General features: G+C 43.1%; 1 protein-coding gene across 1 annotated transcript in view; it reads right to left on the bottom strand.

Annotated features, from left to right (window-relative positions):
* The window catches only part of Nup133 (nuclear pore complex protein Nup133), a 600,491-nt gene extending 587,557 nt beyond the window's left edge, over positions 1–12,934 (bottom strand). The window contains exons 1-2 of the mRNA XM_080274695.1: positions 12,786–12,934; positions 638–765 (exon numbers count right to left, since the gene is read on the bottom strand). Of these exons, the coding sequence (XP_080130821.1) occupies positions 638–765; positions 12,786–12,934 (277 nt within the window). The remainder of the gene's footprint in view (positions 1–637; positions 766–12,785) is intronic.
* Between the last annotated feature and the right edge of the window lie 1,850 nt (positions 12,935–14,784).

Here is a 14,784-nt window from a genome sequence, read left to right as displayed (position 1 = left end):
TGATGAGTAAGGATTGAAGTTTAGAGGGTGAAGTGCTTGAAAAGGTGCAACAGGGAAGAAAGGTCGCTGGATCCTTGATAGCAGTGATAAGAAACAGGGAAGTGAGCATGGACGTGAAAAAGCTACTACATGACAGTATTGTGATACCAACTCTAACGTATGGAAGTGAAGCTTGGACCTTGCTGGAGGGACAGAAGTCAAGAGAGAGAGCAGTGGAAATTAATTATTTGAGAGGAGCATGTGAAGTCACATGGAGAGACAGACTGACAAATAAGGAAGTGAAGGAGAGTTGTGGTGTAGATGTGGATGTGATAGGAAGCGTTAGAAACACACTGAGGTGGTTTGGCCATGTGGAGAGGATGGAGAGTGAGAGATTGATGAGGAGAGTGTATGTGAGTGAGGTGGAGGGGGGGGGAGAGGGACGGGGAGGCCAAGGATGAGATGGAGGGATGGAGTGGAGAGGTATATGAGAGAAGGGTGTGTGAGCTGGGAGCAGGGCAATGAAATGGCGGGGGACAGGGTGACATGGAGGTGATTTGTTTGTGCCCACCCCTTACGGGATTAAGGCGTCTGGCAATAGATAGATAGATAGACTATGAGTCAATCTGTGAAAACCTCAACAAAAGCTCAAACTTACGGTCAGCAAAGGTGAGGGCTTCCATTACAAGGGCAGGAAGAGAAGCTCCATAACTCTCAACACAATACTGTCCACTACCTTCCACTAATTGGGATGTCTGCAGGGATCGGTTCAGTGGTGTCGTGCGCCTGAAATAATGGAATATTACTTTTGATCAGGTTTTCCAATACTCTGGGCTAAAAAAGAACGAAGGAAAGTTTCAAAATCATGAATTAAGGCTACAGGTGTTAAGAATATGATTATGTACTGTGCTGTGGTTCAATATGTACAATAAACTTAACTTCTATCTATCTATACCCAAACATCTCAATTCCATATGGGCCAGCCACAAACAAATTGCCATGTCTCCCTGTCCCCTGCCATTAGGTTCCCCTCCCACACATACACTCTCTCTCATACACCTCTCTAGTCCATCCCTCCATCTCATCCTATCTCCCTCCTCCCTCTTCCACCTCCACCTCACTCACATACACTCTCCTCATTAGTCTCTAAGCCTTCATCCCAAACCACCTCAATGTATTTCTCCTGACAATTTCTATCACATCCACACCACAATGCTCCTCCACTTCCTTATTTGTTAGTTGTCTCTCCATGTAACTCCCCATTCTCCTCTCAAAAAACTCATTTCCACTGCTCCCACTCTTGACTTGTGTCTTTTTAACAAGGTTCATGCTTCACTTCCATACACTAGACATGGTACCACAATATGCAATGACATTTTTTTACTTCCATACTTCTTACCATTGCTTTCAAAGAACAAGCAACCTTACTTCACTGTTGTACCTTTTAAGCACTTTATCCTCTAAACTTCCACCTTTACTCATCACACTACCCAAGTACTTAAATGCACTCACGTTTTCCATTTCCTCACCATCCACCCTCACTCTGCATTCAGTGACTACATTTCTTTCAAAGACCACAACTCTACTCTTCCCTACAATCACCTTTAGATTTCATTTCTTACACACTCTCCTGAACTCATTCACCAAGCCTTGCAGTTCTGCTTCGTCTTTACCAAACAATACAGTATCATCTGCAAACAACAGAACAGAAAGTTTCCGAACGCTGCGCTCTCTTATTAGGGCTCTACCTTGTATCTCTTTTAAAACTCCATCCGTATACTGACTGAACAACCATGGAGATATGACACAACCCTATTTCACTCCAACATTCAGAAAAATTTACTCAGTTCATGATCCACATGCACTGCAGCCCTAGCACCCTCATACATACTCTTCACAGCATTCAACAACCTATCCTTTACTCCGTATGTTTTAATTTTCCACATTCCTTGTCTATCTGCTCTGTCATATGCTCTCACCAGATCCATGAAGGCTGAATACAACTTCTTTCCCTTCTCTAGAACCTCCCTGTTCTCCACCTAATTCCTCTGTAGTTGTTCCCTAGGCAGTCTGGCCAAACAGCCCTGTCTAATTCCTCTGTTATTTCCCTAACTCTGTCAATAAGTATCCAACCATATACTTTTCCTATTACACTAAGAAGACAAATGCCTCTATGATTACCACACACTTCTTTTTCCCTTATTCCTTTGTACAGGGGAATAATTATACCAGGCTTCTAATTCTCCAGGGCTCTACCTTCCTCCCAGGCCAATCTGTACATCTTCCACATCCATCCTACTACTATCTCTTCCTTGTGTTTCAGCAGTTCACCTCACACTCCATCAATTCTTCAGGCTTTCCCCATTTTGCCTTTCTTCACTGCTTGCACTACTTTCATCTTACTGATCTCTTCCTGCCTTCATATCTTCCTCCTTCTCTCAGCCATTTTCCAGCTGCTTATACTCCAATTACTTTCATTATCTATATTTAACGATTCCTTAAAGTGTTCTCTTCATCTGTTCACTTTTTCTCCCTTCTCCACTAGCAGTCTATCATTTTTATCTTTCACTCCCCCACTACCTTCTTTATCACCCTGTCAAACTCTCTTTGCCTCCTTCTAGAACATTTTCTTACATTTCCTCCATTTTTCTCTCAAATTCCTTCCAAACTCCTCATCCAGTTAGCTTGAATAGTGTAAACAGTAGTTCCTGAATGTAGTCTGACTATTCCATCATACTAAACTGTGCAGGTATTTATGAGTCCAAGTAGGGATGGCATAATAATTTAAAAGGATTGGATATTTTGGTATTTGCAGAAGAAATGTTTATGGGTCCTGACTTTTTACCTGCCCCTGCCCCAGAAGGGCTTGAGGAAGGGTACTGATTTCACTCGGTTCGTCTGTTTGTCTGTCTTTCTGTCTGTTAACTTCTTTATGAGAAAACTACAGGTGCAATTTTGACTAAAATTACAGGGATGATGGGATATGACCTTTTCATCACCTTATTAAATTCTGGGCCAAGGCCCTGACTGTAAAAAAAAAAAAAAAAAAAAAAACAATGCAAATTCATCATATCAACATGAAACCAAAACCTAAAGGTGCATCTTTCAAACTGGCATCCTATAACATGTCTCATCACATCAGGGGGGTCAATATCAGGTGGGTCGGGCCTAAAATTTCAAATGAGCATCAAATCTTCAATTTTCAACTGATTTACTCCAAATTTGATATGTGACATCTTTGACTAGATATCCTGTTGTGTTTATACATCAGCACTAAAATGACTGCCAGAAATGGGTGTGTTGTGCCTTGGCACCACTTCTTGTTTTCAACATTCTTTTTTACTTGATGGTCGTCAAAAAAACTACAGTATTCCCTCATTTATCCGGATATAATAAAGCCTAAGGCATGTCTGGGTAGTGGCAACATATGGATAATGAACACTATTCCTCTAGCACACCCAGACCTTATCTATACCCACCTCCAACCTATACATAACCTATTTGTAAAGTACTTATGCTTAATTGGGCAATGTTTTCTGGTCATTCTGGCATATTTAGACATCAAAACACACATAGGCATATCAAAAGTAATGGTAAACACCAAGAAAACCATGCAGGAAAACCTCTGAAAACCAAAAAACACCCTACATACACTATTGTCTGTACATTACCCCTTCTTACTCTGGTAGTGTTTTCAGGTCATTCTGGTATATTCTAACATAAAAACATACATAGGAATATCCTACATAATTTTCAGCACCATGCAAAAAAAAACAACTGAAAACCAAAAAACTTCCTCCCTAAACACTACTGAATGCACAGCACCTCTCCTGTTTTTGGCACTGTTTTCAGGTCATTCTGCCATACTGTGACCTCAAAACACAAATAGGAATATCCTAAATTTTAACACCAAGGACTATATGAAAGAAACCTAAAGCTACCTGCCGAAAAACATTCGGTTGGGGTACTTACAATCCAGTGCACTGCTGACAGGCTTCATAATCCACCACCCCCAGCAGGTGCAGAGTTGTCCCATGTGGCCTAATGGCAAACAGTAGCACCTAACAGAGGTCAATAAAAACTCCTCATTGTCATCCTCAACCTGATGGAGCTGGGCGATGACTGGTGATGTGCGGTGCGGTGATGGTGACTTACCCACCTCAGGAGACTCCGAAGACAACCACAAACTAACATCCAACAGAGACTCAATGGCTGTCAATGCGCTTGGTTGCCAGTTCGAAGGTGAAGGCGGGAAATGAGCTGGTGGTGGTGAGAATGGACTGGCATTTGTGGGGATTGCAGGCTTGAAGAATGAGTCAATCCTGGTCTGATGATAGAACCGACGATTCTGCCAGAGGATGACAGCGTCCTAGACTCACACAGCTCCATTGTCAGGCAGAGAGGCACCAACTCCCTGTCACAGTGTGGGTGCTCAGCATACTTCAGCACTGACTCCAGGTAACCATGGAGGACACTGAGACGAGGGACTGAAGAAGTTGCGGAGGTCTATGAGTCAGGGTCCTCATCCTCGTCAGTCCCGCTGTCCTCTTCAATGCCCGCAGAGGCAGCACCAGTGATCTCATCAGACGTGATCTGGTAACCAGGATCACCACCGCTGTCATCCAATCAATCCGGCACGCCATCGACATCCACCTGCTCTCCTGCTTGTTTAAAACGACTGTGGAAATCATCCACGTCAAACCCCTTGAAGTTGTGCTCGGCATCGATTTCCTGCAGGAGACGAGGTCAAGTGCTTTTGAGGGTTTTGATGGAGACTTCCTTCCATGCGTTTGCCCAATTGAACACGACAGACTTCAGGTCGTAATGACAAGGATTCTGCAAGGTCTGCTCCCGACGTGTGTCCTCCACTGCGTCCTCGTCCTCCAGCACCACCACTCATTCAGGATCCTTCGACGGTACAGTCTCTTGGCGGCCACTATAACACCCTGTTCCATTGGCTGAATCAGAGCAGTCGTATAAGGTGGCAGAAACATGCACCTAATCTGCTCGTCAAAAGCAAACAAATTCTTCTCAGACTAATGCATAGGAGCATTGGCAAGGAGCAGGAGTGCCTTCACTTGGTCGCGAGCGATTCCATGGACCTCCGTTTGATAACAGATAACTCACTGACGAAATGTCTGTGGAACCAAACTCTGAAGATCTTAGTGGTAAACCAGGCCTTCACAGACAGGTACCACAAAAGAAGCAGGCTATCCATCAACCCCGGAGACAACGTGGTTGTTTTGCACGCCCAGCAACAACAGGTTTGAGGCGGTGCGTCCCATTAGCACTGGCACAGCACAAAACAGAGACATGTTGTTTGGACAACTTCCGACCAGGCACAGACTTCTCCCTTTCCTCAGCCAGGGTGTTGGTGGGGAAGGAGTGGTAGAACAGACCAGTTTTGTCAGCATTATAGACTTGACCAAGGGCAAGGCCCTTGTCCTTGATCAGACACTGCACTTTCTGGTGAAACAGGTCTATTTCCTCCGCTGCCGCATCCAAGGCCTCACTGTGTGCCTTACAGCCAGTAAGTCCATGGCGGAGCTTGAGGCGAAAAAGCCATCCCTTGGGTGCCTTGAAGTCGTGCACGTTGTCAAGGCGCGCAAACTTCTCAGCAGCAGCCTTCACCTCGGTCCCGTGCACTAGCACGGGAATTGTAATAAATAATATTCTTCCTGACTTAAAGTGAGGCTAGTCTCCCTTTACAATAATGTTTTCCCACTGAATGAGCTGTGAGTGTTACGATAATGCCGCTAGCAATATCGTACAAACCAAACAATACATAACTGGCAACAACACACCAGCCCCTCTCCTCCCTCCCTACTCCCTCACAAGCCATAAAATTTTAATTTAATCCTTAATTTACAGTCGATTTGTGCAAAAGAATTGCAGAAATGCTTGATGATGTTAAAGAATCAATAGACTATGTAAAATTTCTTCTTACAACTTGTTTGTACTGATAGGTTATGGGATTTTTATTTACAGTATAGTATGAGCTAATAATACTGATCTCCCATCGCCCTGCAAAGCTCCCACCCAATGGGACATGCTAGGCACGAAACTTTTACACTTAAACAGTTGAGTGCTGGGTACTGAACTGGGGTCACAGAGAGTATATGTTATAGAACAAAATATACTCAAAATTGCATGATAGACCATTTGTGTAAGTTTTTGTCATACGTCGCATTACACCCTGTATATACAAGTGGAAATAAAGTACATGTAATCACTCTCCTTAAAATCAACAGCATGTTGATAATTTTCACGCTATGCAGGCTAGCAGATTAATCAGAGAGCAAACAATCCACCATCTCCATCCTGTGTATCATCATACGTGAAATATCTGTTTAGTATTGAATTATTCTGATTCATTACCAAACGAATTTTTCATTACCAAACTGGTCCACATTTGGTAATGAAAAATACCAAATGGGAACCCCGACAGGGGAGGGGGGAGGAGGAAAGAAGGAAGGGGTGAAGGGGCCGTGGTGTAAACAGCTGTTCGGCGCCGTGCGGAAATTTAAAATTACAGGTGGAAAAAAATTAGGATTTGGGGGGATTTTTATTTTTTTTTGGCCATTTTTGGGTTCCAAAGGTCCAGGCTCACAATGTCCGGTAAGTGGGGTGTCCGGAAAGTGGGCGTCTGGATAGTACAGGGATTACAGTATATATATATATATATATATACCGTATCTATCTATCTATCTATTGCCAGACGCCACAATCCCGTAAGGGGTGGTCATTTGACTTTGAGTTAGTTGTTTTATGGAGAGGGGCACTAACCCTCCACCAACCCACTTGTTGACACGTAGGGAGCACGTATGGTATGGTTATATGGTTACCACCCAGCGTTGTAAATGGTTTCTTGGCTTACAGGAAACCATTTGGCTTGTCACTCAATGTAAAGCCATCTGTAAAGGAAAGAAAAGCAATAAGAAGTAACATGAAAGATGAGAGAAATAGGAAGAGAAGAGGGCAGGCACAGAAAAAGAATGATAAAGGCTAAGGAAGAAGTAGGCAGCACTACATCAAGTGAGTGGATGATGGTCACCACCACCTACCACAAATATATATATATATATAATAACGCGAGGGTTAGGTTCCTGGAGAGGTCGCGTTAGTTAGAAATGAGTTATTTAAATATAATTTTCCCATAAGAAACAATGGTAACATTGGGGGTTACGTTCCCGGACTCTGGGAAAGTCTACCCATTTGGGGTTATGCTACTCTAAACTTAAGAGCAACATTATTAATTTGAAAGAAAATCCATGTAAAAAACAAAAACAGTATATCTGGGGAGAAATAAACAACATTTGAGCCCTAGTTGTGCCGAAGCGTTGTTTACGTCTCCCCAAATGCATACTGTTTTCGTTTTTTACGTGGAATTTCTTTCAATTCTGCTTCATTCACAGCACTGTGAAAGTTCCTCAACATTATTAATACATTAGTAGGTCATAAAAACACTACAGTAAAAGCAACATCTTCATTACAGTGAGTAGGTCACAAACAATAACAACACACAGCCTCACTTCATCTATGCATCACTCGTCATCTGCTGCTGTCCCTCCTCACCCCGCTCCCCCATCTCCCTACCCTAAATTTTTTGTCCCTCCTTGATCTGCTGTCCCTCCTCGCTCTGCTGTCCTTCCTCTTCCTCTTCCTCTGACTCTCGTGCTATTGGTGATGAAGATAACTCCCTTAAGTTTTCTGTCTTCTTCATAAAGAACTGCTCTATCTTGGTGTGAGTGGTTTTCTTCTTTCTGTTCTGCAGCATCAACTTGTAACAGTTTAGATGTGCCATCACTTTCTTGGCCAAATTTTGTCCGAAAATGAGCCAAATTGCTCAGAATGAGGCAAAACATCATTTTCGAATATTATAATTTGAATAAAACCAGTTTAAGCAACAGGCAAATAAAAAATTGTATTTATGCATAAACTGCCACACACGGTCTATCAGCTCGGGACTGTCCAAGGCGCACGCGAGTAATTTGAAACCATCACGTACGTGTAAAGTCGCGTTAAATCGAGAAACCCTTGTTAGTTAAACATCTATCTATCTATCTATTGCCAGATGCCTCAATCCCATTTGGGTTGGCCACAAACAAATCGCCTCCAAGTCGCCCTGTCCCCCGCCATTTCACTGCCCTGCTCCCAACTCACACCCCCCTCTCTCATATACCTCTCCACCCCATCCCTCCATCTCATCCTCGGCCTCCCCCTTCCTCTTCCCCCCTCCACCTCACTCACATACACTCTCTTCGTCAGATAGATATATATATATATATATATATATATATATATATATAGATATAGATATAGATAGATAGATATATATATATATATACATATATATATATATATATATATATATATATATATATATATATATATATATATATATATATATATATATACAGTAACCCCTCCAATATCCGGATCAATAGAGCCATCGGTAGGTTCGGATATTGGTTTCGTCCGGATGTTGGGCCCCAGCTTATGGACTTGTACTTATGGACCCTAACTCAGAGAAACACCTATACAACTCCCTCCGGACATGCATAGCACCTATTAAATGACTGAAATAAATGCAAAAGAAACAAAAAATGTGGGTTTAGAAGTATGTTCATACATTAATAAACATTCTGGTACTTATGGACTCTAACCGAACCTAACCTAACCTAACCGAACCTAACCGAACTCTGAAAAACACATTCCTACTGCACATGCATGAGGTAAGTATAGTATGGAAAGAAGTACAGTATGACACTTTCTGGTAAGTATAGTATGGAAAAATATACAATATGAAACATTCTGGTAAATATAGTATGGAAAATAGTACAACATGAAACATTCTGGCTACTTACAGCAAGTCCCTGGCCACCTCGATGAATAACCGCCTCCTCTCGGACTCTGACAGTAAGAACGATTTCCTGAAGCACTTGCACTACACTCTTCCTGAAGTCTTGCACTGAACTTAGTCACTAACACACAGAAGTCCGTTCTTTTCACAGTGTTCACTTTAGTCCAAATAATGTTCCAGTTTAATTTAAGTGTTGCACATTAACTTTTCCCCAGTTTTTTAAATTTTCCAAAGCCAAAACAAAGAAGGTTAGTTACGTTAAATTTCTTTTCTACTTAGTCTTTTCTCCCAACTTGAAAACCTTAACACAATACACCGTTTTTTTCACTGCACAACACTCAAAATTCCCGTGTGGTCTAGTGGAGAAGTTCTTGCTGTTTATTCACTGTCAGAGCCCGAGAGTATCACTGGCAGGCGTCCAAGGGGTGCATCGGTGGGTCGTGGTGATGGCGTACCGACTACAGAAGACTCTGAAGACAGCCGCAAACTCACGTCGAGCGGTGACTCCACTGTAGCTGATGTGCTGGGCTGTGGCTCGGAGCATGAGGGCCTGTCTTGGGGAGGCAATGGAGTGGAACCAGGGCTTGGCACAGCGGGGGTCACGGGCCTGAAAAAACTGTCAATCGTTGACTGACGCAAGGACTGACGATTCTGGCGATTGATGATGCGCTGCCGGAAAGCACGCACTTCCTCCACGAGTCCCAAGGGCCCCATCTCCCTGTCGCAGTCCGGGTGTTCCAGGTAGTCTAGGACGAACTCTAGATGTTCCCGGAGTGCGCTCAGCTTGGGGATGGCTGGAGTAGTGTCCTGCTGAGCGGAGTCTGCATCATCATCGCCTTCGTCGTCGGAATCTTCAAGTTCGGGACTGACACCAGCAACCGAAGACGCGATCTCGATATCAGACAACGTCTGATACCCAGGATCGCCCTCGTCGTCGTCCAACCACTCACGAACATCGTCCACATCAACATCGTCGCCGTGCGTACGTAGCCGTGCATGGAAGTCATCCACGTCAAACCCTAGGAAATCGTACTCCACATCTGTTCCGAGAAGCAGACGAGACCAACCATTTTCAAGAGTTTTCACAGGGACTTCCTTCCATGCACTAGCCCAGTTGTACAGCGCAGACTTGATGTTGTAGCGGCGAAGGTTTTCCAAAGTCCGCTTGCCTCGAGTGTCACGTCCTTCCCTGACTCGTCCTCGTCCTCAAGAACAACCATCACCTCGTCCAGGAACTTCCGACGGTACAGGCGCTTTGTTGCCACGATCACTCCTTGGTTCATTGGTTGAATGAGAGCAGTCGTATTAGGTGGCAGAAACATGCACCTAATACGGCCATTTTCAGCAACCAAGTCCTTGTCGCACGGGTGGGCAGGTGCATTGTCGAGGAGAAGGAGAGCCTTTACCTGGTCGCGAGGAATTCCCAGTGTCTTCGTCTGGTAATGTATGACCTCCTTGACGAAGTGATGGTGAAACCAGTCTTTGAAAATCACAGCTGTGAACCATGCTTTCAAAGAATGGTACCATACGACAGGAAGGACATCCATCACCCCACGAAGGCACCGAGGCTGCTTTGCACGGCCAACAATAACGGGCTTAAGCCGGTGCATGCCGTTAGCATTGGCACAACACAAAGCAGATATCCGTTCCTTAGAAAGCTTGCGGCCAGGTACACGCTTCTCCGTCTCATCGGCCAGAGTGTTCGTTGGCATCGAGCAATAGAATAGGCCAGTTTCGTCAGCGTTATAGACTTGACCGAGAGTGAGGCTCTCCCTGTCGATCAAGCCTTTCACCTTGTGCCGAAACTCGTCCACTCCATCCTCGTTAGCGTCCAATGCTTCGCCATGTGCTTTACGGTTAGTAAGGCCATGTCGTAACTTGAACGCAAAGAGCCAACCTTCGGATGCCTTGAAGTCAAGGGCGTCGTGAAGCCTTGCAAACTTCTCAGCAGCAGCCTTCAGCTCCGTTCCACGTACCATCACAGCAGCTGCACGTTGCTGTTGATACCAAATCAACGTGGAGCGGTCGATCTCTGCATACTTGGGGGTAAACATAACCTTCCTCTCCACGTTGCGTTTGCTTCTCGACGAGAAGTCAGCCATGTACTGCATGAGCTTGTCTCGGGAACGCTTGATATCGAACAAAGTCGACCGGGCCAGGTTGAACTCGCGGAGAATGCGTGAGGAAGACCAACCCGCATCAACCTTCTCCAATATCTCCCGTTTCTTCTCCAGAGTCAACACCACTCTCTTCCTTTTCTCAGGAGGCGTGGCCATCATCACACACACTAAGAGTAGGGCAGAGAGCAGCAGGAGGCCTTGCAGCAAGTATGGCACCACCACAAAAGCGAGCACGTGGGCAGCCATGGCGAACAGCATAGGTCTTGTCGCGGTGAGAAACAGGCGGGAAGTGGGGAGGATGCAGCGGCGCTCTATCGGACATCGGAGGAATGACGAACCAAAACAATGCTCTCACGCGGCGCGCGCGGCAAGTTCAAATTACAGACGGCAAAAAATCGATTTTTTTTCCCCATTTTTTTTGGATTTTCGGACCATTTTGGGAATGTTTGATCCCAGGACGATAAGGTCCAGGTAGTGGGGATGTTCGGTTATTGGGCGTCCGGATATTAGAGTGATTACTGTATACTGTATATATATATATATATATATATATATATATATATACATATATAGATAGATAGATATATATACTGTATATATATATACAAATATATATATATATATATATATATATATATATATATATATATACTGTATATATATATATATATATATATATATATATATACACAGTCTGTCCTTGCCTAATGCGGTTTGCTGTAATATGATATTGCTCTAATGCAGCATGATTTTGTGGAAGGAAATAAACATTCTAATGTGGGCATGTTAGCGTAATGTGGTAATTTGAATTGGGCAGGCTGTGACGCGGTGTACGTAGCACTGCCTCACAATACTTGATGTCATCGCCCACCAGTCACGCTTCGCCTGTCTCGCTCTCCCAGCCACCCAACCAATCAGGATCCCCCTACCTCCCTCCTACCTCCTGCGTTCCCCACTCGGCCCACACCTACCCACACCATCCTCCACAGGTTGCAAGACTCTGAAGGATTTTAGTGTGTGTTCTCCTCCTCTACCTCATCTCTGGCAACGTGTGTCTGCTCTTCTCACATAAGATACAGTACAAGAAATAAAAAAAATCATATTGACAAATGTATTTTTTATAACCATATAAACCCGGTTTAACGATGTTTTTATTTTTTAAAACCAATTTTGATGATATCTTAGTCTAAAATTGTGCGTTTAGGATTATTTATAAACTGTTTTTAGACTTAGATTAATGTGTTTTAGCCATAGGTGGGATGACATTGTCCTTTTGGGGTACAGTTTACTAAGCTTGATTTCTTCCAGACTTATATTTGATGATTTTCAGATATTCTTTGTTGGTTTTAGTGAGACACTGACAGGTGTTAGGCTTAGGTTAGCTTCCCTGACAGCTGTTATGCCATTTAGATTGGCTTTAAATTTGTTTTTGGGCTCATTTGGGTGGGTTCTGGGCTTGGCTTGGGGGGAAAACCAAGGCTGGTAAACGTTCCACGTTGGTTTACATGTTAAAAGTACCCCGATATACAATATCCCACCTAACGATGGGGTTTTGCCAAACCAATTACATCGTTAAACCAGGGTATGTCTGTATATGCTTTGGCCTCGCAAGTTCTCCCCTGACGGGCCACAACCTCCGCCTCAAAGCCCGTTGAAATGTCGGTCTCATCCTCAAGATTTTCTAAAAGCCTGAGCCTCAACCTCAAGGCTAGAGGCTTAGCCTCAACTCCAAGTCTGATTCATACTGTGGAAAGGATATTCATACAGGACATGTAACTCTGACTGGACACAATTGTGACATACAGTATTAAAGAGTACTCTACCCTGGTGTGTTGAAGGGTGAAGGTCTGGCTGAGGAGGTAAAGACTCCAGCACTGCGTCTGCGAGCAGCAACCCTGGCACTAGCTGAAGTGTAGCTGGCTGGAGTGGTGGTTGCTCCCCCTCCACCACGCTCTCCCACAGGTGTATACATTCTCTTTGCTCAACACAAATAAATCTGTGGGAAACAGTTGTGTCAAACTAAGGGAAAAATTTCCCCTAATGCTTTACCTGTTTTACTTATCACTGTTCTTTGCTGTTTAATATCCCTAGGATGAGAGAAACTAGGTATGTTTCTCAGCCATGCTTCTCTTTTATATGAAAATTAAGAAAACCTGTGAATAAATAATAGTAGTTATTAAATATCATTTCAGCAGACTGCCTGTGTGGTGGCTCCAAAAATCTAAAGGCTTCAATAGTAAGTGGATGGAAATGTGGTAAATTTCAACAGACTAAGTGACAGTCTTCCCCACCCAATATTTTAGTGGAAATTTAGGTGAGGATGAAATTTTTCATTCCTCTGACTGGTAATGAACTTTCAACACCTGACATTAATAACTGATCACTGTAAAGCTCCGGAAACATAAAGAGATAGATAAATAAAATGTGGCAGCATAACTAGAAAATTTCCAAAGCACTGGGTAAACTAAGAAAGGTTGAACCTGGTGTGTTATGTGTAGGTTTCAAAGCCCATCATCCTTAATACAGTTTGTCATGTGATTCCCCTCCTTGTATAACACAATGGAAAAGTATATTGATTTTCTAAAGTAAAGTGACTCTTACTGTGGCACTACACTTCTTATGGAATACAGTACTGTACTAATTATTTATGCTTGATAGTAGCCTTCTAGCACAGTTGTCAAGGAAGAAATTATAAATTCAATAACTTCCTCCTTCAGATGAGCTTTAATTTTTTTCTTTTTTAGCCAGTAACCCTCCTAAAATGAACGAATTGTGAGAAATATTGGGTTGCTAAATCTGAAAGTTTATTATATACAAGATGCAAGAGTCATCTTAATTTACAAGACCACATTTGTTATATACCTGCCCTGGTTCATCAGTTACACTAAGTCAGGGCCTGACAAAGACACCTTGGAGTCTCAGTGTAAAGAAACAGTACAGGTCCCAACACCACATACAATGATTCTTGGATATCAAGCATAATTGGTACCGCACCTTGTACATGATAACAACATTGCGAAATAATGAAAGCACAGAACCTATGTGATTTACCCTAATTGGTACTAGGCACCCCACTAGCAAACCTCAATATTCCCTTTTACAAAAATACAGTATAGACCCACTACATACATACATACTGTTATGGTAAGTATCAAAAATGCACACAGGCATGGTTAGGTTACTAGGAAATGATGGAACGGGCACAATAAGAAATACGTACCATACAGAGACCTTAGGTGGGCTTGAGGTAAGGGATTCTCGGGCTCAAATGTCAAGTATTAGCAGTTTCCACAACCTGGGATTAACTCCTTGAGTAGGTACTCATATTCCAATGCCTCAAAACCATCAGAAACTGCAAACTCTGCACCATTACTGCTGGCAGACACCAGATCAGGTGCATGATGGCAAAGTTTTTTTTCCTCAAATGTGTGATAATGGCAGGAATGCAAAGTTTAATCTTGCAGTGATAACGAAAATCACTATAACCACGTGTGTGATAACCAAGGGATCGCTGAACTGGTTCCCTGGTAAAGCACTTCCCCCTACTTCAAGTGTTCCAACTCCCTTTCCCTCTCCTCCAAACTTTACTCTCATCCTCATTTCACGGTAGAGTAGTTACCAGCAATGTGAAAACATTCAGGTAATTTTATATAAATTTTCACTGGAAGCTGAAGAATGTCCTCCACAAATATAATGTGTAATACAGTTTCTAATCTAAAGGCGACTAAAAATTAATAATGCATTTTAGCAGAGTCTGAATCCTAAATTTCTATTGCTTGTTGTTCTTCCTGTGTACTGTACTCATTTGTGATGATACAAGAT

This window comes from Coenobita brevimanus, chromosome 59 (assembly GCF_032717465.1).
Source record: "Coenobita brevimanus isolate Jiangsu-jjx chromosome 59, ASM3271746v2, whole genome shotgun sequence".
Classification (NCBI taxonomy): Eukaryota; Metazoa; Arthropoda; class Malacostraca; order Decapoda; family Coenobitidae; genus Coenobita; species Coenobita brevimanus.
Note: the sequence above shows the minus strand (reverse complement) of the source record. Positions and strands in the feature narration are given on the sequence as shown.